This window comes from Equus quagga, unplaced genomic scaffold (genome assembly GCF_021613505.1).
Source record: "Equus quagga isolate Etosha38 unplaced genomic scaffold, UCLA_HA_Equagga_1.0 73442_RagTag, whole genome shotgun sequence".
NCBI lineage: Eukaryota > Metazoa > Chordata > Mammalia > Perissodactyla > Equidae > Equus > Equus quagga.
Window position 1 is genome coordinate 3,192,871 of NW_025802777.1, and position 23,156 is coordinate 3,216,026.

Genomic DNA, 23,156 nt, shown 5'->3' on the forward strand with positions numbered 1-23,156 from the left:
ATTTATGGATTAAGAGTGGGAATGGAAGATTCCAGCAACCCGACATGTACCCACTGTGCAGTTTTGAATTCCCAGGGTGCAGTACACGGGGTGCCTTCTGCAGGTGACACACCATCCACCAAGGGAGCAGGAGGGAAGCACCATGGAGCAGGTGTGGATAATCTGTTTTTGTTCAAAGGATAGGTAGCTTCTGACCAGGATATTCAGAAGGGCTGGATTCAGAGACCTGGTCCTCCAAATTAGATCCCCGAGTTATCATCTTTCGTAAAACCTTGGACATTTCCTTGATTGTGTCTAGGGTCATCTGTAACTCTGTCTACTTATTTAGTGCTGACTTGGGTAGTGATGGCCTCCCTCGTGGATGGTAAGGTCGACAGGTGAGCCCCCTTAGACATGCGTGTGCAGAGCACGTGAACGCAGCAGGTGGATTGTGTTGTTTGCTGACTGAGAGAGAGAAGGACAAATTGATGGGCAAAGCCCTTCTGCCCTCCTTAACCCCCTCCTCTCTCCCACCTGCCTCGCTCACCTGCCTTTCTTACCCTTCCTTACTGAGTTAGCGCCTTCTGGCCCCCAATCTCTAATTCTAACGTATAAACCGTAGTGAGAAATGTACGTGAGCAACCGTGTGAATTCCTTGGCTCCTGCCAGCTCGTTATGACACTCTGACTCGATGGCTGTAGAAATATTTATTTTCTCGAAATGCTTCTGGGCATTTTCTTCTCTTTTCCAAAACGGATTCACATTTGGCACCTGTACTGGGACTTCATCACGGTTATATGACAGTGATACACTTGCTCTGGGTGCTCTTCGTGAGGTGGATTGGGTCAAACGTCACAGAAAGTAAGTTCATAAATGCATTGGACCCCGTGTTCTCAAAGTGGGCGCTGCTAAGTGGCACGATTCAAACATCCTGTACAATGTTTAATGCCCTGTCGCATTCTGAAAACCAGTCAGAAACATCAAAACGACACATAAGTTTCCCTAGGGGGGGCCTGGGAATTCATTTCTTCATCAAAGGGCCATCCAGGACATCAAAACACAGCTCAGTTTCTTAGGCCTTAATCGTCTTAAAAAATCGCACTGCTATTTTCTGAAGTATCCTGTTGACTAATGGATTTCTCATCATTATCTTTTTTTCTCATTTTGCAGCATAATCAAATAAAATTTCATTCCTTCAAAGTAACAGGAAAGCAGTACATTTTACTTATTGTTAAAAGTTTGATTTTTATTCAAATAGAAGAATAAATTAGGCGACTTGTCGCTTAGAGTATTTATCATCTTTCAATTTTGGGAGATCTGTATTTGTTCTGTATCGATCCATACTTATGGTTTTTTTTTTTAATTTCAATTGGATTAACTTTTGGTGTATGAGCCCCCTGGATTATGTAAATATATACCACGGTTTAACAGAGGGGGGGATGAATGGAGTTGACAAGATAGATGATGAGATAAGAAGAAAGAGGCTACTACACAGAGAGACAGAATGACAGGGATTAATGAATCTTGCCTGCATCCCTATTTAAGTTATTTTTACGCAGAAGACAGTGAGTAAGAGTTAAGAGTGAGCAAGCAGTCCTATTTATAGAAAGCCGTTTTGAAATGCAGCAACTGAGAGAATGAAAGAAGGAATTGAATACGGGAGAGATCACCTCCATACCAAATGCTGGCTTCCTCCAGCTTCCTGGCCCTGGGCAGAATTTTTGGAGGAGGAAAAAACCATACCCACCCTTGCTGAAATATTGAGAACTCACTTTGGACTCTGCAGAATATTCTGGAAATGCTCTCAGAGTTAAGTCCATGTCAGACTTGGGAGGCGGGGGTGGGGGGGGGGGAGCCAATGTAAATATTATTTGGAAACTGGGTTTGGATAGGTGTGAATAGGGGACTGAAGGTGAAGGGAGGATGCTGAACTTGCGGTGTGGCTGAAATATTTATTTGGCAATAAGCATTGCCTTTCTTGAAGACGTTCAACAGGAGAAAGTAAGAGGGCAGAATCCACATGCCTGGTTACAGTAGAGCAATTACTGTGAGAAAGGTTCAAATTTAGGATCTTGTGATTATCGCAGGTTCCTCCATGTAACCCATTATTAAATTCTGGGGTTTTAAATGGGGTACATGCTCTTCTAATTGGTTAGTCCAGATGGGGCAGGGGATGTCGCCACAGGTGGCTTGATTGACATAGATGTTACTGGACCAAGCAAAAAGAAGGCACTTGCTCTTAGGAATGGAACAGCCTTTGTTCCCCGGACTGCATCTGTTCCTCATAACATTTTGGTTTCACTAGTCCCGAGTGGGCCTTATTTTCTATTAAGAGTAGACTCCTTGACTTCGTATGGAAACTGCTGGTTAACAGGTTGGAAGTTGGGACAAAAGCCAGACCCACCCCAGAGTATGATGCTGGGAAAAGCATTTGCTTTTTAGCTTATGAAGAACTGTCTCTAAAATGGGTTGTTTTGTAGCCTGTCTCCCCAGACTGTGACATGGGCGTGTTCCGTGAGGTGGTGGAAAGAAATCTGAACTATTTAATTGCTGGTTTTGATTCACCTGAGCTTTGCCTCTTTCAATATTAAAGTGATGAAAGAGTTTGAAGCTTGCTTTTACACAAAATTTAAGCAATTCTTCTTCTTGTCCCACTGTGCATAAATACAGGGAAAGTCGGTTTATAGTTCTTTCTAGATAACTGAACTCTCAAATTATTGGATGCTTCTGCAAAACAACAGTGGCCGTAATACTCCCAGCGAAGGTTGTGATGACCTCAGGGTCCCCGGGTGCCTTCTGCACCCTCATGGGAGCGCCATGACGATCCTGTTAAGCTGGGGTTAGAACAAGTGCGAATGGGTCACCTCAGGTAGAAGGATGCTGATGAGGTAGCCTGTGTCACACACTGAGGAGCCATGGCATGGGAAATGGCTGATGGTAGTGGAGACCCTCATCATCGATTCCTTTTCCTCCTGTTGAGTAAGGCATTGACTTTTCTCATGAGTCCTGTTTTTCCACTCATTGCATGAACTTCAGGACGATGGGAAAATTTCCATAATTATATCATAAGACAAAGGCAAAGTCGAGAGATAATTAGAACCACTGCAATTCAATGTGTTTTTAAATTTCATTCCTGCTTTTTTTCCTACATAAAGGACCTGCGCTATATTGTGGAAACTTTTGAGCAAACATTCTTTCTCATTAGAGAAACTCGAGATTCGTTTCTTCTCTCCATAGTAGTCCCATTGTGGCATGATTTGATCTTGAGGTCCCCTAGGACATGGAAACCCCAAAATCCCAGTCTGCTTAATTACAGTGTTTATTAATATCGGCTATAGAACATTTTTAATAACTGATTTGTGGCTGCCAGGGTAGAAATAACAAAGCTTTGTAATATTACATGTGAGACTTCAGCAATGAGCTGAAGACCCCCGACAACAACAACTGGCTCTACGAGCAAAATGGGCAACTTGACACCATAGAGGGGGTGCCATAGTGATGGTTATCACCCCTACTGGACCTCGCCAATGCCAGTTTCTGCAAAGGGTAGTCATTCATGTCCTTCGTTGGTTAGTGAAAAGGAAATGCATAAAAAATGTGAGACGGTCTCTAAGGAACAGAATTCTTCTTTCATAAATTATTCAAGTTGGTAAGACCCAAGTTCGCAGTCTCTGTCTGGTGCCTTGACATGATAACAGAAAGTGAGTGGGATGGTGAATTGCCAGACGTGTGCGTGCGTATTATAATTCACCCAAATCAATAGCTATTAAATCTTGGGTGGCTACTGTTTTGCAGTAGGCTTGATGGATATTTACATAGAAACCTGGGTAGAAAAATTTTGACCTAGAGGTGATCTTGGAATTTGTTTTGGGTAATTACTTTGACTTGCGGTCAGTTCGTCTGTGTCTTGTGGGATCTCACATCACCAGCCACAACCCCTCCTTGTTGTTCCTAGTCACAAGAGACTCCTCACTCTCCTTCCCACCCCATCGCCCCATTGTGCCATCACCCCGTCGCTGAGGATGGGAGGATGAGAATATGCTGCAGGCTTCTGTGGTTTCAGATGCTTGGAGGCAATTGACGTAAAGGTTATAAGAAGACCAAGAATATGGAGGAAGGGGCTCACCAGCCCCCATGTCAGCCCCATGTAGGGATAACAGGAATCTTAAAAGGGGTGGAAGGAGGATGCTCGCTGCCTTTGGGCCACAGTCTATTGATGCCTTGAGCCATGATCTAATTAATGTGCCTGTCTGCACCTTCCCGGGTAAGGATCAGCGTCACTGGTTCTCAATGCCCAGGTGGGCTGGGTCAGGGAGGAAGAAGGTATGGAAATTTCCTGGAGAGATTTTCCTGTCATGAGCCTCCCACTGGAGATTCTGATGCTGGCACCCTGGGGAATGGGCTGTAGTTTGAAAAGCTCCTCAGGTCTCATTCTGTTATTGATCTTTGTCATCTTCTTCCCCACCCCCATGAGGGCTCCCCACGTGACTGTGCATAAGGCTCACCTGATAGTTTACGTAGTTTCCCAGCTCTGACCACCAGAGAGTCTGGAAAGGGGCTGCCCAGCCTCTGATTGACGTAGAGAGTCAGACACTAGGTAGAAAGCCACCCAGTAAAGTTTCAAGTAGACCCAGTGCTCTGTTGGGGAGCTCTGTGTTGAGCAGTAATTTATTAGGGGGTATGTATATGCAGAGTTAGGGCTTCATTGACTATCACAGGGATTTGGGCAGATTTCGGGAGAGTTGGGGGTGGGAACTTGTAACAGGGAAGACCCTGATTAGAGGGAGAGGTGATCCCACCAGGGACACTTCTAATTTGGATGCTAGTAGCTTGAGACTCATCTCTGTATATGTCTAATATCTACATATATCAGCATCCAAATATATACACATGGGTATATATACACTCCATTTTTCTGACAGTTTTAGCATATTTGATATTCAGGTTCATTGCCAGCCTGTGCTTTGCTTATGGTCTTGGTTCCACTGTGTTTTCTCATATTGACCCCTTCTTTGCTAGCAGCTGGAGTCCTAGCAGAGAAGCCCTTTGAAACCTAAATGTAACGGCATTGCTTTAAGCAAGAGGTCAATAGTGGAGGCCCTCTGGGTTACTGTATTGAACAAGCCTCAGGGATGAGCGAGGGCAGAATGAGCCAGGACAGGAAAATGGATCTGTTTGCAGCTTGAGGTTTTACTCTCATGCCACCCGGGAACACCACACATGCCTTCCTTCAGATATCAACGCACAAGCACCTTCCAAAGCCCGATAGAAATGATTTGGGGATCATTTGCTCTTTTCGATTTTTTTTGGCCTCGCTCTCTTCTTTTAGGTAAATGACCCCAAGTTGGCTGTATGTATCATACAGAGTAGGTATCGTTGCGCTAAGTTGTCATAAAAAGAAAAAATGGCATATAGGACACATATGCACTTTAGACCTTTCACATGTGTGATAAAATTGAGGACAGTTATTAGTGAGTGGCAGAATAATCCTTTCAAAACACGGTGTCCTTGATTTTTGAACTAAAATAGACTCAGATATGTGCTGCAGTGAGGCCTAAATTCAGAACCTTAAAAATAACTTTTTGTGTCCTGAGATCTTATTTTAGGTAATATTAAAAATAATTTTCCCTCCTAGGCATCTTCAACAAGTTTGATGTTATCATCCTTTGGCGATTTTATGGATTCGCGATAGAAACTATATCTCAGAGCGCCTGTTTTGATTTTTAGCCTTAGAAGAAAACAGTAGGAAAGACATTGTAGGCTGCAGAAATGTAATTTCTGCTTACTCACAGCCACACACGTTAGGGTAGACGCTTTCTTTGCAACAAGAGGCTGTTACATCTATGTTCCTTTAACAGAGGCGGGGCATTGTGTTAAGAAGTCACAAGCTCTGCCAGGGGATTTTGTAGAGGAAGATATGTGTTTAAAATAGCTCACAGTTCCTCTCCGATTTGGACTTTTCACAACCCACACAGCGTTGTAAAGACGGTTCTCTTTTAAATTTTGTAGCAGAGTAGGTCAAGCTTTTTTCCTCTCTTCCCCCACGGAAAGGGCATAAATATTTCCATCATCAAGTTTAATAACCTGGGAGAGACCCATGAGTCATTATAAATGGTTAAACACTCTCCTTAGAAAAAATAAAAATGAGAGATTGTGTGACTCGAGATTTTTTTATTAGAACGAATCACCTTAAGCCATAGCAAATGTTTATTACATACTTTAATAAGCGTTGAGTGTCTTTTCCTTAGGTTTCTAACGTCCGTGAGAATGAATGTTATTAGGTCCAGTCTGACTCATGGCCAGGGCAGTTGAAGGGGGTGCAATGAATCTACTGTGGTGGAGATGCATTTGCAAGAAATGGAGGGGCTTTCTGCGTTTAGCCTTTTGTCATCATTTTCACCTCTCCCTCTCTCTCCTTAGAATCTGGGAGCTAATATCAGAACTTAGACACAGTAAGGGTGCAGGAAGAAAGCAGTTTTTCCCCAGAGTCTGGAGACCTTAGCTGCCTCTGTTGATATCCTAAGTCACAGGTGTTTTGCTGTCACGTGGCAGGTAGGGGGACACTGCTATGACCCCTCAGCTCTCAGGGCACACTGAAGTCTGGAAGCAAGGGACAGTGTTCTTTCAGCCTGTGGATGTTCCCCTCGGGGTGCCTCTGGAAGTCTGATGTGTCTCCCTAGAGATCTTGGAATAGGGGAGGCTGCTATTTAATTATTTTTTCTGAAGTGCACAAGCATAGGCATTATGAGTTACTATAAACCTCTAGACAGAGCCGTGAGCTGGAAAGGAAGCTCCATGGAACTTTCATTTTAGACTCATTATTTTGGATAAGTGGAAATAAAAAGACTCTCCCCTCCCTCCTTGTATGATTTGATCATTTTGAAAAGAGGTATGCTCCTGGCAAATTGCATTCTTCAGTTAAATCAGTCGTTCTATCCAGGGGCAATTTCACCCCCCAGGCAACACTGGCGATATCTGGAAACATTTTCAGTTGTCGCAATTCTCGTGGCAGAGGAGGTGCTCCCGGCGTCTAGTGAGGGGAGGCCAGGGGTGCTGTTCAACATCCTACAATACTCAGGACAGCTCCCCACGGCAAATAATTATCTAGTCCAAAATGTCAATAGAGCCGAGGTGGAGAAACCCCAAGTTAAATAGTTGAGATAGTTAACTAGTTTAATAGAGCTTAGTTGCTACAATATAATATCTGTTTTGTGCTTTTCTATGGATGCTAGAGTGGTCCTGGAGAGAAAGCAAGAAGGAAGAGGTTCTGAATCTCAATTCTGATTCCTTTGGCTGCAAAAATCATAGCTAGTAAAGCTTGTCATTGGTTAAGCTTTATTTCCTATTTTCTTTTTTTTCATGAACGAAAACAAGATCATATCTGTGTCCCCTGTTTCATCAGTTACTAAGAACATGCATGCTGAGGTGAGGTATTCCTGGGTTCCTCCAGCCGTTTTGCCCTCAAGTGATTATGCTAATTAGTGTTTGATCAGTTGGTTAAATTATAATTCCATCCATCCTGTGTGCTAGGTGCTCTGACTGCATTTTCTCTCGCCTGGGTACCTTGTGCCCGAAGCGCCTGCTTCTGCGGGCTGTTGGAGGCCTGTTCTTCCTGATAATGTAGATTTCTGTTTTCAAAGCACCGCAGATCCACTTTGGTGCCTGGTGAAAGGGAGATGGGATATTTTTGTAACCTGTTCTCTCAGGCAAAGGCTGGATGCAGAGGCCTCTGGGAAATATGGAAACCCTAGTTAGAGAGCACCAATTATTTGAGGACGTTCGATGCAGAGAAGCTCTGGGAAATGAGGGACTGTTCCTGCGCGGAGGAAACAGTATGGCTCCAAATTCTGCCAAGGCTTTCTCTCTGGGAGAGGGACGTCGCCGTTTGCATTCCTCTCACTTCCTGCTGTCACGTGAGCATAAGCTTCTGGTGTCTGTCGTGGTCGTGGAGGGGTGCGTTCTATGTTTCTGCATTTGTTTCAAGTGTGAATTCCTTTAAAAAGTACTCCGCAATGCTGTTCTCGTTTGTTTTGCTTTTTAACAGCATGGCTCCAAGTGTGGTGCTTGTCACTCTTTTTATTTAGTGAGTTTGCTTTTCCGTGCCAGGTACTTGCGGTGACGTCGAGGTTTGCTGAGTTAAATGCTTATGGAATGCTTTCTGATAGAAGAAAATTGAGAATGCGTAGGAAAGAATGGGAGTGAGCAATATGGGTGGCAGAGTTGTTATTAATGGATTTCTAGGCTAAGATGAGAAGTTGCTGGCTCATTTTGTCGTTTGACAAGCTTCGTGATGGTTAGATTTTTCTTTACACTCTGTCACTTTTTTGGCCCTTTACATTAACATAATGGGGTGGTCTGGTTGGCAGGAACCTGAGTGTTTAGAATATGTATAGTCTTTTCTTCTATCAAAATGTGCAAGTGTTTTGATCTCCCTGGAACTTGCGGCATCTTTTGTTTAAGAACAAGCCACACGATGAAACTGTGTCACTGGTCCCACATACCTCATCCTGAGAACTGCTGGGCCGCAAGAGTTAATGACAACAGAAGGAGTAAACATTTGCTTAGATTTTCTGACCCTCTCTGAAAATTGTGCAATATCACTTGTAGAGATTACAATCTCTTGGTTTTCTCTGAAGAAAGAAATCCTGCTTGTAATTCTTCCCATAAAAGAGAATGAGGGTAAAAGGAAACTCCCATTTATGGAGCATCTCAAGAGTGTGGGCACTTGGCTTACCATGTTACATGCATGAGTTATGCTTATTAGTAATAATAGTGATGATGATGTCAGTGATAACAGCTGACTTTTTTATTAAATGGGAGTATTACTCTAAGTGTTTATAGTATTTCCTCTAATGCTGAAAGCTGAGAAGTAGACATTTTTATTATCACCACTATAAATAAGGTGGGATTAAGTGATGTGCTATGGGTCACACAGATATATGACCTCCATTCAGCCTCAACCCGTCAAATGAGTCGGTGTTTTTAATCTCAGTTTTACAGAATAGGAGCCCAGGGTTTGGAGATGTTCAACATGGGCCCATGTTGAATGGTGAGGTGGGGCGTGCGATGGGGGGCAGCATTTCGAACCTGTGTTGTCTGATGCCACAGGCCTTGTTTTCTCTACATCAAGAGCATCTCCAAACCTTCCATACAAAGCCATACTTATTCATATGACTTTTTTAAACTTTGACAATGATGACGTTAAATTTGCTTTAAAGTTGAGCAATAAAGAGTTGTTTCGAGAAAGCGAAATATCAACTTTGAAGAATCAGTGCATAAATGGGGAAAATTCATTTACTTTTACTTGTCAACCCCTGTTCCCTTACTTTAGATAGGTGAGTCAGTGACAGGTTAATTAACTGTTATCCATTTCACTGGTGGAACTGTTCGGTGATATTGCGTTCTATTGTTAGTGTGCTTAAGAATGAAATTGGTGGAGGGATGACATTTATATTACATTCATAGTACATGATGGGATCTTCCCCAGCCCCCAAGTTGAAGTTGTGTATCTGTCTTTAAGTACATTGCGTTTCATTTGTCATGAATTGACCATCGATTTTCTCAATGCCAAAATATTGGGGAAAAAATTATTTTGAAATTGGTCATTAGAGACTGAAACTGGATATGTTTTGTATCAGTTGGGGTTCTTATACAAAAAGACACAAAGCAGTTTTGTTGATACAAGTCCGAATCTTATCACTGCAGCTGAATTCTTTTACTGAAGTGTCCACGGGATATAGCTCTGGAAGTTTGGACAATTCTTCCTAGACATTCTCGCTTACTGAACTGAAATGAAAGCTCTCGCCGTAAGTAAGCATAATGTACGTGTGTGCATGTTTGTGTGTGTGTGCGCACACTCATGCCATGCTACGGTGACATTCTTATTCTCTGACATTTAGGTAGCGGTCAAGCTTGACATATTTGCTTTCTGTGGAGTCTAGGCAACTCCATCGTCTGGATGTGATGAAAATAGCTCAGCTCTCTCAGGCTCAGAACTCCAATGGCCCAAGCTTCCCTTAGGTGGTGGCTGCAAGAGGATGGACAGAGCGCTTTTTATTGTCTGGGTGGCCTCCTTGCACTACACCCACTGCGTGGGGTTCATTGGTATGAGGTTCTAATGGGGTCATGGCCTGGATCCCTCAGCTGGACCCCTATCATGAAGTCTGCATTCATTCCTATCCAGTTATCCATGTCACAAACCTTGGGTAGCAGTTCCCTGAAGGCCTGACTACAGAGAGGTGAAAAGATATTTGGCATCCTCTCTACTGGCTAAGCAACCTGAAGTTGATGGCTATGGTAATACCTACGGAGTCACTTTTCCGTGGAGTGCTGAATGAACCTGTTTATAACAATCACTGTTACTTACTGAGTTCTTACTATGAGCCTGGCACTGTGCCAAGTGCTTTCCTGCATCATCTCATTTAATCTTCAAGCATGTCTTTGAGATCCTTACTCATATTATCCCCATTTTACACTTGGGGGAAATCAAGGCCTGCAGAGGGGAAGTGACTTTCCTAAAGTTGTATATCCAGTAGGTGGTGAGGGCAGCATTTGAGCCTGGGCAGTGGAATTCTAGAATGCCTGCACTTGACTACCAGGTTATCCTCATCCATCAGTGAGCTCCTGGTACTCGGCTGGTTCCTGAGCACACACACTGTTGTACGTGGCAATACTTATCTGGAGAACTGGAAATAGGAGCGATGCTGGAGAGCTGGGATGGGCCGGAGAGCTGGGATGGGCCCGATAGCAAGCATTGCTTTCTTAAGTTTTTTTTATGGAAGATACTGGAAAAATGTGGCAGTGCGGCAACAGTTTGGGAGCTTCAGGTTTTGTTTGCTTGTTTAATCACCACATTTCTAGGATCTCAGCTCATTCCTGAGATAGGATGCTCAGTCGCTGAAATATCGCCAAGCACATGCTGCCTATCCACGTTACTAAGCACCTATGACCTCCACTCCCCAACATGCAGCACGTGTCCCATATCTTTACATGTCTATTTCTGTGGTGTTTGGATTAAAAATTAAACCCTCCAAATTTTGGTAGATGATGCTAGGCGGCTACAACATGTAGTGATCTCCAAATTTTGTCTGGTGCATCACCTGACAGCTGTCATCACTGTATGCCTTCTCTCCAACAAGCTTTCCCTCTAACTCATTTCACCCAAGTGCTCGTGTGTACTTGTTTCAGAGGCTTCAGACTTTAGGATACACCTGATTAAACCCAACCCTGCCTAGATGCCACTGCTCCAGAGCCACTGAGCTTGAGTGGAAAAGCACTACTCACACTTCTGTTCTGATTGGTCTCATTTTAACTTATGACTACACACCTCAGGTGAGCCCTTAGCTCTGCCCTCCGCCCCACCTGACTACCCTGTTGCTTCCTGTTTCATAGGAGGACTGTTTCACCCCTTCTCCTTCCTCCATAGAACTCAAACTCCCCTTCCCCTGCGAGATTCTCAGTCAATGACCTCATTTCTTTTACCAAGAACCCAGAAGAATCAGGCAAACCACTTGGAATATCCCCTCCCCCACACACAACGAATTCGTCATTCTGTAAGTGTCTACACCTGTTTTGAGTACCTTCTTTCACCCCATTGGTGAGGAAGCGATTGAGTTATGGGGCTGACTAAACACTCAACAGGCAGCACTGGACGGAGAGATCCACAGCAGATTTTTAGTCTCACACACTCACAGCCCAGGGGACATGGACATCCACACAGGGCAGGGTCACACGAGTGCAGGGACAGAATGAACAGCCAGGGGCTGTGGGAGGCAGGCTTTGTAGTAACAAGAGGGTGCGGTGCTCCTGGTTCCCACAGGAGCATGTGATTAGCTTACAGGTATAATTTCACAGGTCCACAGGCTGGCAGGGAACTGATACCTGCTAGTCAGGGATAAGCAGGAGCTGTGCCTGGTCCCTTGATAAGGAGGCTTGTTTGCCTAGGGGACTTTATCTGTGGGAGCAGAGGGAGACAGGAGAACTAGTGGCCCACTGGCCTTGTTCCCATCAAAGGCTGAGACCTCCATCTGTATCCAGAATTCCATCATCTCCCGTTCATGTAAGGACTTTGCCCTTACACTTATGATCTCACCCTTAGGCATCTCCTGATTTCCCTCTCTCACCCTGTTATCTCTCCTGTAAACATACTAACAAACAAAACTCCCGCTCTGGTCATTGTTCTCTTCATCGACTTCATTTCTCTTACAATTTATGGCAAAACTACTAGAAAGAGTCACATATACTAGTGTTTCTCAAACTAACTAAGATGAAGGATTAGTTTTTCAGTTTCCAGTCTGCTGCAGGTTGCTGTGGGGTCCTACGGTACATGCCTAGCACTCAGGCTGTTCCACGTGCTACCTGCCGTGTGAGCTCAGCAGTTCTTGAAGTTGTCTCTACCCCACTCACTGAGAACAGAGGCCACTGCTCACACACTTGGATGCTGCAGCAACATCTCAGTTTCTGTCTTTGTCTGATTTCAGACAAGAAATAAGCAGCTGGTCTGTGTACACTTTGAGTGGGGCTGTCTAAACTCACTTTACATCTTCATCTCTCAATCTCTCTTAAATACACTCTAATCAGTGTCTTCGTCACAACTCTGTTGAAACTGCTTTTTGTCAACATCACTGAGGACCTCCATATTTCTAGTCTTCATCGTGTTTGACCTCTCTGTAGCGTGTGACCAGCAGACCACTCTTTCTCTCTTGAAACACCTCACCTTGGATCCTGGATATCGCACTCCTTGGGTTTTCCTTCTACCTCACTGGTTTCTCCCTGCTGCTTTGCTTACTTCTCCCCTCAAGTCAAACGCTAAGTGATGCCATAGCCCAGGGCTCAGTTTTCAGCTCTCTTCTCTCCCTCCCTCCTCCTTCCCTCCCTTTCACATTCCTCTCCTCCCTTTCCCTTCCCATCTACACTTATGCTCTATACGATTTAATTTAGGCTGAGGCATTGAATCCCATCTATATACTGATAACTTCCACACTCATATTTCTATCCACGACTTCCCCTCTGAGCTCAAATTCAGACCCTCAGATCCAACTGCCTACTCAACATCTCCCGTTAGAAATCTTGTAGGAATCTCAAACTTTAACTTGTCTTAAACAACTCCTGGATTTTTCTCCCTGCCTCCACTCCTATCTCATGTCTTTGTCATCCAAGTTGAGCATCACTGTTCGTCCACTGCTCAGGACGTAATCTTTGGAGTCATAGTTGACTGCTCTTTCTTCACATGTCGTATTCAAACCCCCAGCACATCCTACTGACACTACTTTCGGAATGTGACCATTTCTTCTCCTTCTACTTCAGTCCAAGCTCTGCTCCTATTTCTTGGACTATTGCAATAACCTACCCAGTGGTCTTTCCGCCACTACACTCACCCTCACAGTTGGATTTCCACCGAGTACCCAGAGGGACCTGCTTAAACTGTAAATCAGACCATGTCACTCCTCCACTCAGAGCCCACAGGTGCATCCCCTCATCCCTAAAATAAACCCAAGATCCCTTACTACAACCTAAAAGGCCCTCTGTGCTCTGGCTCAGGCTGGCCACACCATGCTTCCCCCCCTGCAGCTGCACTGGCCTTCTGGGTGTGTCTCCAGCATGCTGGGCCAGTTCCTATCTCAGCAGCTTTCCGCCCGCTGCTTTTTATTCCTGCATTGCTCTATCCAGGGCCCTTTCATGCTCTGCTTTTCTGCTTCATTCAGTTCCCTGTCCAAATATCATGTCCTAAGAGAGGACTCTCATGGCCACTTGGCCTAAATAAAGTGGCATCCTTGATGACTCTATTTCTCCTTTCCACGCTTTGTGTTTCTTTGTAGTAGTTATGAGTGCTTGGAGTGATATAGTTATTTGTCTGTTTGACATCTGTCTCCTATAACTGAGGATGCACAGACCTTGTCTGTTGTGCTCACCTCTGCATCTTGGGCATCTAGAAGAGTTACTCAGCAATTCAGGTACCCAGTAAGTCTTTGCTGATTAAATGATTAAATCAACAAATGCTGTTTACAGGGGTATAACTGTTATTGGCCCACTGTCTTTGCTGTCTCTTTAATTCATTTTATTTTTTTCCTGATGGAGTGATGGTATCTCTCTGTATGCCAGGAGTGTCTTTATGTGGAAGATCTGGACATGCATATTGGTTGAAATGTCAACAAGCATTACGCTCTAGAATTTTCAGCCCTGACCCATTCCTAGAAGCATAACAATAAAAATACCTTCATTAAAACAATCTTTGTTGACTGTCTATGTAATTATAGAAATATTATACATATTTGGGGGAATATGAAGATATTTGGTTCAACAATTTTCTAGCAAATGTTTACTGAGCATCTGTTATATGCACTAAATTGTAAGTTCCAAGAGAGCAGGGCTTGTGTGCCGTCCATCTCAGTATCTCCAGATCCTGGAACAGGGCCAGACCCAGAGGTTGCTCCATAAACATTTTTTGAATGAAGAAATGATGGAAAGTCACTCTACTGAGGACTGTGCAAGAAATAAGACTGTTCTCTTTTTCGTAGGTCATGACAAAGTGCCAAGGAAGATAAGAAAAGCTCATAACTACAAAAGGCTGGACATGACATGATTGCCATGTTGGACATACAGTGTTCTGTAGTGTTGATGGAAGCAGAAACAACTTCCGATTAGCCTGTTTAAAAAGGGCTTCAAGGAGAAGGAGGTTCCAAAAATTAGCTTTTGATGGTGTGTATATTTTTGATTGGACAAAGTGGGCTGCAAAGAGATTGGCGGGAATAAAGGTAGAAAACAGGGAAGTTCCCACAGGTGGAGGGGAGGTGTGCAGCTCCACGCAGCTTCTGTGCAAAGTCAGGGTGGGGGATACATCTAAAAATGGGATAGGGAGTAGAATGTGGAGGCATTTGAATTCAAATTGAAATTCAATTTGAATGTAAGGTTTATGTGTTAAAATCATAGTCTCGAAGTCATGAGAGCAAGCAGTGCTGCATTTTGGTTGTGGTGCTCAGGAACGTTTGCAAAGCCAAGAGAACTGGTGGGGGTGTGATCAAACAAACGCTATTTCAGTGGTGCAGGAAGGGGACCAACTGTTGCCAGGATGGTGGTGGATGGCAGGGTTCCGACACAGGTGGGAGGATGGGGTAAAGAGGGAAATCAAAGGGGATAATCCCAGCTTGACCACTAGTTAAGTCAGGTCCAGATTCTCCCTATGGGAGCATCTCACTATGTGAATTTACTGGAAAGCTAAAGGCATGAATAGGTTTGTAGCCTTATACACTGATTACTGCCCATATTACTTTACTTCAATCTTTTTTTTTCCCCCCGAGACTCTACGGAATCTGCCTGCCTGCAAACTGTGTGCCAGGATGGAATCATGGACAGGCAATTTTACAGCATTTGATGAAAGGCAATCTGTAGTTTAGTTATCACAGCATAACCCAAGAGATGCTGAAAACTGGACCCCAAGGTGCAGATCAGAGGGCACACCTGGAAAGATTAACTAATTGGCTTAAATCAACAGATAACTAACAACTTTACTTTCTTCTAGTTTTTGTAACTCTCATGAAAGTAAAGCATACAAAATATAAAATTGACAGGGAGTTTGGGTTAAGGTTCCACTGTAGCAATCACCATCTATCATTTTATAAATAATTGAAATAAGTTTTGGTTCCTTTTAGCATGAACCTGTTTGGGTTCTACAGTCACCAGAATAGGAAGAGTTAACCACAGGGATGAAGATTTATAATTTTTGTCACATAACGTAACTAAATTAACCGTAAGATGCGCCAGTTTAAAACGGCATCACCCCAAACAGCCACTTCCTCTTATTTATATACTATGCTCCATAGAAATCTACGGCAGGGTTAAAAATTATATGTTAAAAAATTTATTCCGTGTTGTGAGTTTCCAAAGTCTGTTCTTAAACAAGTTGAATTTAGATTTAGCAGAATTCAAGGTAGCGTATCTTCAATCCCAAAATAATTTACAGCTGAGTTCATATTCCACATTGTGGCCTCATTTTTTGTTGGGCAACCTGTAGGATTTCTTTTATGATTTATCTCTTCTGTAGTGTCCTCTCTTCAACTTCTACAATTGTTCACACACACACACACACACACACACACACACAGAGTCTATATGTCCTTAGATTAAGCACTATTTCTTATAATAAGTTTAATAAAAATGTGTATTTACTGATAAAGAGTTGTATTTTCAAAACTGAATATTGAGATAAGGAGTAAGGGATATATACGTACACACACACACACACACACACACAAATATATCATGTGGAGACATGATACAGATTGTGACCAACTGGCATTATCTACAGTGGCTTTTCATTAGTAACAGAATGTTACTAATATTACTAGTGGATAATCATGAAACCAACAGAAACTCACCAATGGGCTTTCTTAGAAGGAGAGTGTTTCTTAATTACCATGAAAATATTTACCGTGCTTATTTTATGCCCATTGGGAATATGGAAGAAGCATAAAGATAATTTCCTTCTTTAAAGAGTTGGCCATTTCATCAGAAAATCATGACATTTACAAGTACAAAGGAATAAGATCTTTTTAAACCCGAGGTACTATAAACTAATAAAATAAGGAGATCAGCTGCGTAATCAAATCCAGTTAGACTACAAAATGGGTTGCTGATGGTTCAGAAAAGTCATTGTATTTTAAAATAGAGACAGCAAGCTTTGTTAGCTGAAGTCAGGGAAGGCTTCCTGGAGGAGGAACAACTTCAGCAGAATGCTACAGGACATGGATCAGTGAGAGACTGCAATGTGAGGAATAGGCTGAGCGTTGGCTGCAATAGCATCTGTTTTGGGGGAGTCGTGCATGCATGTGTGCATGCATGCATGCGTGCGTGTGTGTGTGTGTGTCTCTGCACGCAGCCTGCAGGCTCGGAAGCAGAGGTGAGAGCTGTAAGTTTAGAGACTGATCCACGGGTCTTTAGGAGGCTGAGGAGCAAAATTCAAGCCACAGCAAGAAGATTTCAAAGACTCTCAGAGCAAGGCCAGGTGGGGCAAATTCGGTTTCACATTATATGAGGCATTTAGAAACGGCTAGGAGCCCTTCTGTGGGATTCAAGCTCGTGGCACACAGCCGTGGTGTGGAGGGAGCAACGGCTGCAGCTGTTTCGAACCTCGGAATCGGCACTAAGTTTTACAACATGTGAAGTAAAGGGTTTTAATTTAAGTCAGGAAAAGATGAAGGGAGGAAATAAAATAAGAAAAACCTAGCGAGTTCTCTGTCAGTTACAAATGGAGAGATTTACAAAAGGTAAAATTTGTGTGACTGCTCAGTATTCTAACACCAGCCATGTTTTAGGATTTCTGTAATTATCGAAAATATGTTTCACACACTTTGATTCTGTACACACGCAGAGGTCTCCATTGCAGATAGAATGGATAAAGGCGAAGATGGTGCACAGACAATTGGACCGGAAGAGGGTCCTTATCATCCTACATGAGGAGTGTTAGGGGAAAAAACTGATCTTTAATTCTTAATCAAAGTTATAACCCAGTCAAATTGAGTCTCACCTGATATCTTCACTTTAACCCTGTCAGCAAATAGGATGTGTATTGTAGTTCTCTGAGTTCTAAATGCACGATGTCTTTAACTTTCCTGTCAACATATCTGAATGTCCAAGAGACTTGCTGCAGTTTTCCTGCAAAGTAGACCCATTTCCTAAAGATGGCCTTATATTTGTTACTTCATATTTTCTTTCTTACAGAGAGTGATTCTATTTTTAAAATTTCTACTGTCGTGACTCATTGAATGGTGTTTTTGAAAAAAATATTCTGGAAGTGGCGTAAGGGACTGATTGGAACGTGGAAAGACTTGAAGGCGACACCTTAGCTAGGACATTGCTGTCATGACCAATGGCATAGAAGAGGAGGCCTGGACTGAGCTGTGAACCTTGCCAGGAAGGTGAAGGGATAAAATTGAGCACGTCCTGATCGTAGGATGTGAAAAGCCAAAATGACAACTCGACACAATCAAAATGGCAGAGAAATGGGGTAAAGATGTTTGCCGTGTTGGGGTCAAGATGCTTGCCTTCCTAGATTATTGATAGGAGATTTTAACGCAATTTATGAAGTTAAACGCATAATAAAAAGCCATCTATTCTTATGCTCTAGACAAGTTATTGCTTCATAGGGAAATTAATGATAATTCTCACACTCGAGCCCGTGAGCTCACTGATGTTTAAGTTGGCATAAACCCTAGATGGAGTTGAGTGCCAGCCACGTGGAGCTGCTCATCCGAAGACCCCCTCTTCTTCTTCCTTTCTTTATCTTTTCTCCTGACTGTGGAGTTCCACTGTAAGATAATGTTTTATTTTGTCTCACTGTGCCCTTGTGGCTTTAATCTTTTACCCAGGTGCCTTTTCTGTTTCTGATCACATGCAGGAAGCCTTCATTTATATGTCCCAACACACATTATCTTCCGCCGCAGTTTCCACCTTCCCACCTCATCACTTTCCTGACAATGGCGCCCTACTTTTTGAGGCTTAGGATCTCACAATCCTAGAACTGGGGACAATGAGAGATGGAAGGGACTTCGGCAACCACTTGTCAAACTCTTTTATTTGAGAGATTAGAGGGAAGGGAGGATCAAAGATGTAAATTGACTTGTTTTATAACATGCAATAGTATATGGAGAGAGCGAGGCTTCAAATCAAGCTGACCTGCCTCCCAGCTCTAGACGGTTTCCATCATGCCACATCTATGTCTGGGAAGGATATTGCAAAAAACTGGAAAGAAATGCATTGGTCAAAGCAGATCAATGTGTGCACGCTATGTTGCGTGATCTATCCTAACAGCCTGGCCCACGACGATCTCCTTGTCCACTGAGATGGATTCTTTGTACTAGGAGTTTGTGAGGATTATAAATGACGTGGTGTTAGCTCTATGTTCTGAAATTTGTGGCTTAATGAATGCTAAATATGACTGCAGTTGGAAACACATACACAGTCATTCTGTGTTTGGTCCTTGCATTTTTCTCCCAGGACTGAGTGTCTTTTGTGAAAGTCCTGGAAGATGTTCCTAACGACAAGGACTGCCCCTGTTGTCTGGGAGAGATTAACACGAGGCCGGAAGGTGCCCATTCCCGGTTGCAGCCCAGCACAGCGCTGTGGCTGAAGGCGCTCTGTGTTCAATTATGGTAAAATGTTAAATTAGCTGAAAGAGAATTTTTCTGGTTACTTGAGTCTGCCTTTTGGACTCCATTAATCGTTCACTCATTAAATTATTTACGTTAACCCTTTCCTACTAGTCCTAAAATAATCAGCTTTTAGGCATCTTGCTGTTCTGTTATTCCTCATTTAATTTTTCTTGGACAAGTAGCCCTGGGCCATGGTAAAGAATCCACCACACATTAGATGCTCAGTGTTGAATGAACGGTGGAAGGAAACGTATACTGTGCATGTCTTTTCAGATTTCAAATTCTGATTTGTTTCCCTGCTTCAACGAAGGATCACATTTGTGCTTCAGATCTAAATTTTCTTTTAAATCTAGAAAACGCTCTTCTTAATAAAATAATCGGTCATTTGAAAGTAACAATATCTCATTCCAAAGACCATCTATTTTCTTTTGGGAACCTCTATTCCTTTTTCCTCATGTTTTTTAGTTGTTATATAAATTTAGTATTATCTTAGATTTCATCATACCTTCTAAAAATGATGTTTTAGCATAAAGAATGTTTTTAATGCCATTCCAGCCTCAACCCCAGTCTTGGTGGAAGATTGGAGAAGCCCATATGAAGTTGGGAATTTGTTTCCAAACCGTCGGTTCACTTCGGCTATTTCAAGAGCAAATGGTTTTGCTCATGCTTGAGCCTGGAATAAATATCTTAGGTGGCTTTGTCTTTTTTTTTTTTTTTTTTTTTAAAGAAAAGCTGTGCATTGCATGGGGAGGGGCTGCATGCACGCGGTCCTGCAGGGGCTGGATGCTGCCATTTTTCCAACTCAAGGCCTGAGGAGCTTTCGGCACCAGGAGGTCTGTGAGGCGATGAAGTGTGCAGCATTCTGCTTCTTCTACCTCTTCCCTCTCCTATAAATGATGACAAATTGCCTAGCTGTAAATTTGAAAGTCCCTAAATGGTGTTTTTGTCAAAGCCTTTAGAACAAAATGCTTACTTGGAGAGATTTTTAAGTCTTGGGAGATGGGGTGGCAGGGAGCAGGCCTAATTATTATGCATCATGTCACAATGCATTATGCATCACGCTTGCTTTTCTGCTCTTTAAACACTTGTTATGGATGATGGAACTAATTTAAATGGACAAACAGGGCGCTCTCCTGCACGTTATTTCTGTGATGTCATATTCTTCTTCCAGGGGGTTTCATCGCCACCTCCCTTGGAAGCCCCTCAAACATGCACATTTTAATCAGACACTTTAATAATTAGCTGAGAGATAATTGTCAGTCAAGGGAAAATAACCTTTCATCAAAGGTGCCTTGAAAGTGGTGTGCTCAGAGAAGAAACGAGTGATCTGATTTGTACCTACGCTTGCTTCCTTTTTCCCTCCTGGCATTTAGACGGAATAAAATACTACAAATGGGAAGATTGTAAAAAAAAGGAGAAGTGTGGGTGTGGAAGGGGAAGCCGGAGCTGTCAAATTGTTGAGACAAATGGGGCTTAGAGAATCCTAATTAAACCTGAAATTGCTTAGAAATGGGAAGTATGTATTCCTAAATGTTGGCACCAGGAAAAAAAAAATCTAATTTACTGCATATCTTTAAATAAGGATAACCCATTATTTGGCCGTACAAGATTTCAATCCTTACCTATTGCAGAGGTAAAGGTGGTGATTTTAAATGCAGGGAAATTCTCCTACAACGCTAAGCGTCAGATAGAACAGAGAAGTTCAAAATGGAGCAGAGCTGGAAAGTATGTGTAGATTTTTGTGTTTAATTTTCTTCTCCTGGGTGCGTTTTAGTTATATACTGGGAAAATTTTAGTGGGTTCAAACCCTCAGAAATATTATTTGGGTGTCTGAAAAATAAATGTGAGTGTATATTCTCAGGACTCAAAGTGCATATCCTCCAGAAAATAGGTTTTTGCTGAAGCCACCGTGTTGTGTTGCTGTAAAACTCATACAGTGTGGTCTGCGGGGCTAGGATTTTGCTTCCCAGGAGGATGCTGGCAGTTTCCAATCAGACGATGACCAGATTCTCTCCTGTCATTGCACCTCAATGTAGATGATCGGTTCTCCCCCCTTTTTGTTTTGAGGAGGCAGAAAAGCCTTCCAGCATCTCAAAATCTTAAATACATCATCTCACAGTTAGGCACAGAGCAAAGGACAAACCACTACTATTTTTTTAAGCTTTTGCCCAAACCACACTATCCTTACTCCTATAGGACTCTGGTCTCCATTTGTTTAAACACCATGTTTAACACAAGAGCCCATCCCTTAGTAAAACTCCTTCTTTTGTTGTTTTTTAAGTCGTTTCCATGGTGAGTTGGAAGAAGTGATAGACAGGGAGTCAGGGGCTGTGGCTTCTGTTTCTGGTTGCATCTCTAACTTTGGGATCTTATGGGATCCCAGTCAGGTTGCCTCATCTGTGGTCAGAACAACAGTGGTGACAGATATGATAGTGATGGCTAGAGTCTCTTGAGCACCCTCTGTCTGCCAGGCACTGTACTAAGATCTTTGATTGTCACATTTAATTATTTTCCTAGAAATCCATTATTTTACAGCTCTCTGCCCTTTATGGATCAGCAAACTGGGCCGCAGCAAGGTTGAGAAAATTGCCCAAGGTCAGTAGAGGTGGGTGTTCAGTTTGAACCAGATCCTCTCCCTCAGGACCATTTTTTTTCCCCCAAAGATTGGCACCTGAGCTAATATCACTTGCCAATCTTCCTTTTTTTTGTTTTCTTTCTTCTTCTTCTCCCCAAAGCCTCTCAGCACATAGTTGTATATACTAGTTGCAGGTCCTTCTGGTTGTGCTATGTGACACCACCTCAGCATGGCCTGATGAGTGGTGCCATGTCCGTGCCCAGGACCCGAACCGGTGAAACCCTGAGCCACCAAAGCACCAACTTAACCAGTGGGCCACGGGGCCAGCCCCAGGACCAGTATTTTTAACCCAGATCTCTAAATTCTGGTTCCTACTGTCTGCTGTGCATACTTCACAAGTTATCGTAAACAGTAGCTCAAATGGTCGTAATGCATGTAAAAATATCTGGAAAAATGGAAACATATCCCAGTGTCTGTCACGACTGCTGTCATTTCCTGGATTTCATTTCTCAGGATTCCATTCGTAAGACAGACACAATCGCAGCTGCCCTGGAAGACACTGGCGGTCATTAAGTGGAAGAGATTTGATTAGCGCTGGAAAAATTTGTCTTTTAATTTTTCCAGCAGAGGTTGGTGCCAGCTTTATCCTGAGAGACAAAGGGACCTCCATTTGCACTTGTTCACTGAATAGGGTCTTGTGTCTCCGTGAGGGAGAAGCCTGCCTTTGAGGCATTATCTGTGTCAGCCCAGGTTGAAACAAACGAGCTTTGTTGAGGGGAAAATAGCCTTATCTCGTGGTAGTCTGTATGTTCCTATCTGTCCTGAGGAAATTACCAAGTGTGAGGCCCCTCCTGGTGTACAAACACGGTTAAGGTTGGGGTTGCTCTAAGACTGCATTTTTTTTTCGGTTTTTTGACAACTAGAAATAAACAAAATGGCAAAACATGAAGGTTGAGATTGGTCGCAGTAGGTCTGTTTTCTCCATTCAGCCCCTAAACCGTCAGCTCTAACCTCCTGCCTCCATCACGGTGCTGTAGCGTTGGGGCGTTTTCTTTGGAAGCAGGTCAAGTCACGTTGAGAAGATTTGATAGGTGGCTCTGCTCAAGTGCTTGTCTTTATTTGTGTTTCTTTTGAACTTGTAAATTGCCGTCACTTTTTTGAACGTTGCACTTGTCTCACGAATTGCTGTTTTTCGTTAATGAGTGCAGTCATGCACTGCATAATGATGTTTCAGTCAACAATGGGCTGCATGTATGATGGTGGTCTCACAGCTTAGTACCATGGAGCCTAGGTGTGGAGTAGGCTACACCATCTAGGTTGGTTTAAGTACACGCTAGGATGTTCACACCACAATGAAATCATCTATTGACACATTTCTGAGAACGTATCCCCGCCATTAAGAGATGCACGACTATGAGATAAGTAGCCCTTCACAGTATTTTCCTTTACAATTAAGT

The 23,156-nt window shown here is 43.0% G+C and overlaps 1 protein-coding gene across 1 annotated transcript in view; it reads left to right on the plus strand.

Annotated features, from left to right (window-relative positions):
* Positions 1–345: 345 nt before the first annotated feature.
* Positions 346–23,156, plus strand: part of LOC124234382 (Down syndrome cell adhesion molecule-like) — a 684,040-nt gene continuing 661,229 nt past the window's right edge. The window contains exon 1 of the mRNA XM_046651745.1: positions 346–377. Coding sequence (XP_046507701.1) covers positions 346–377 — 32 coding nt within the window. The remainder of the gene's footprint in view (positions 378–23,156) is intronic.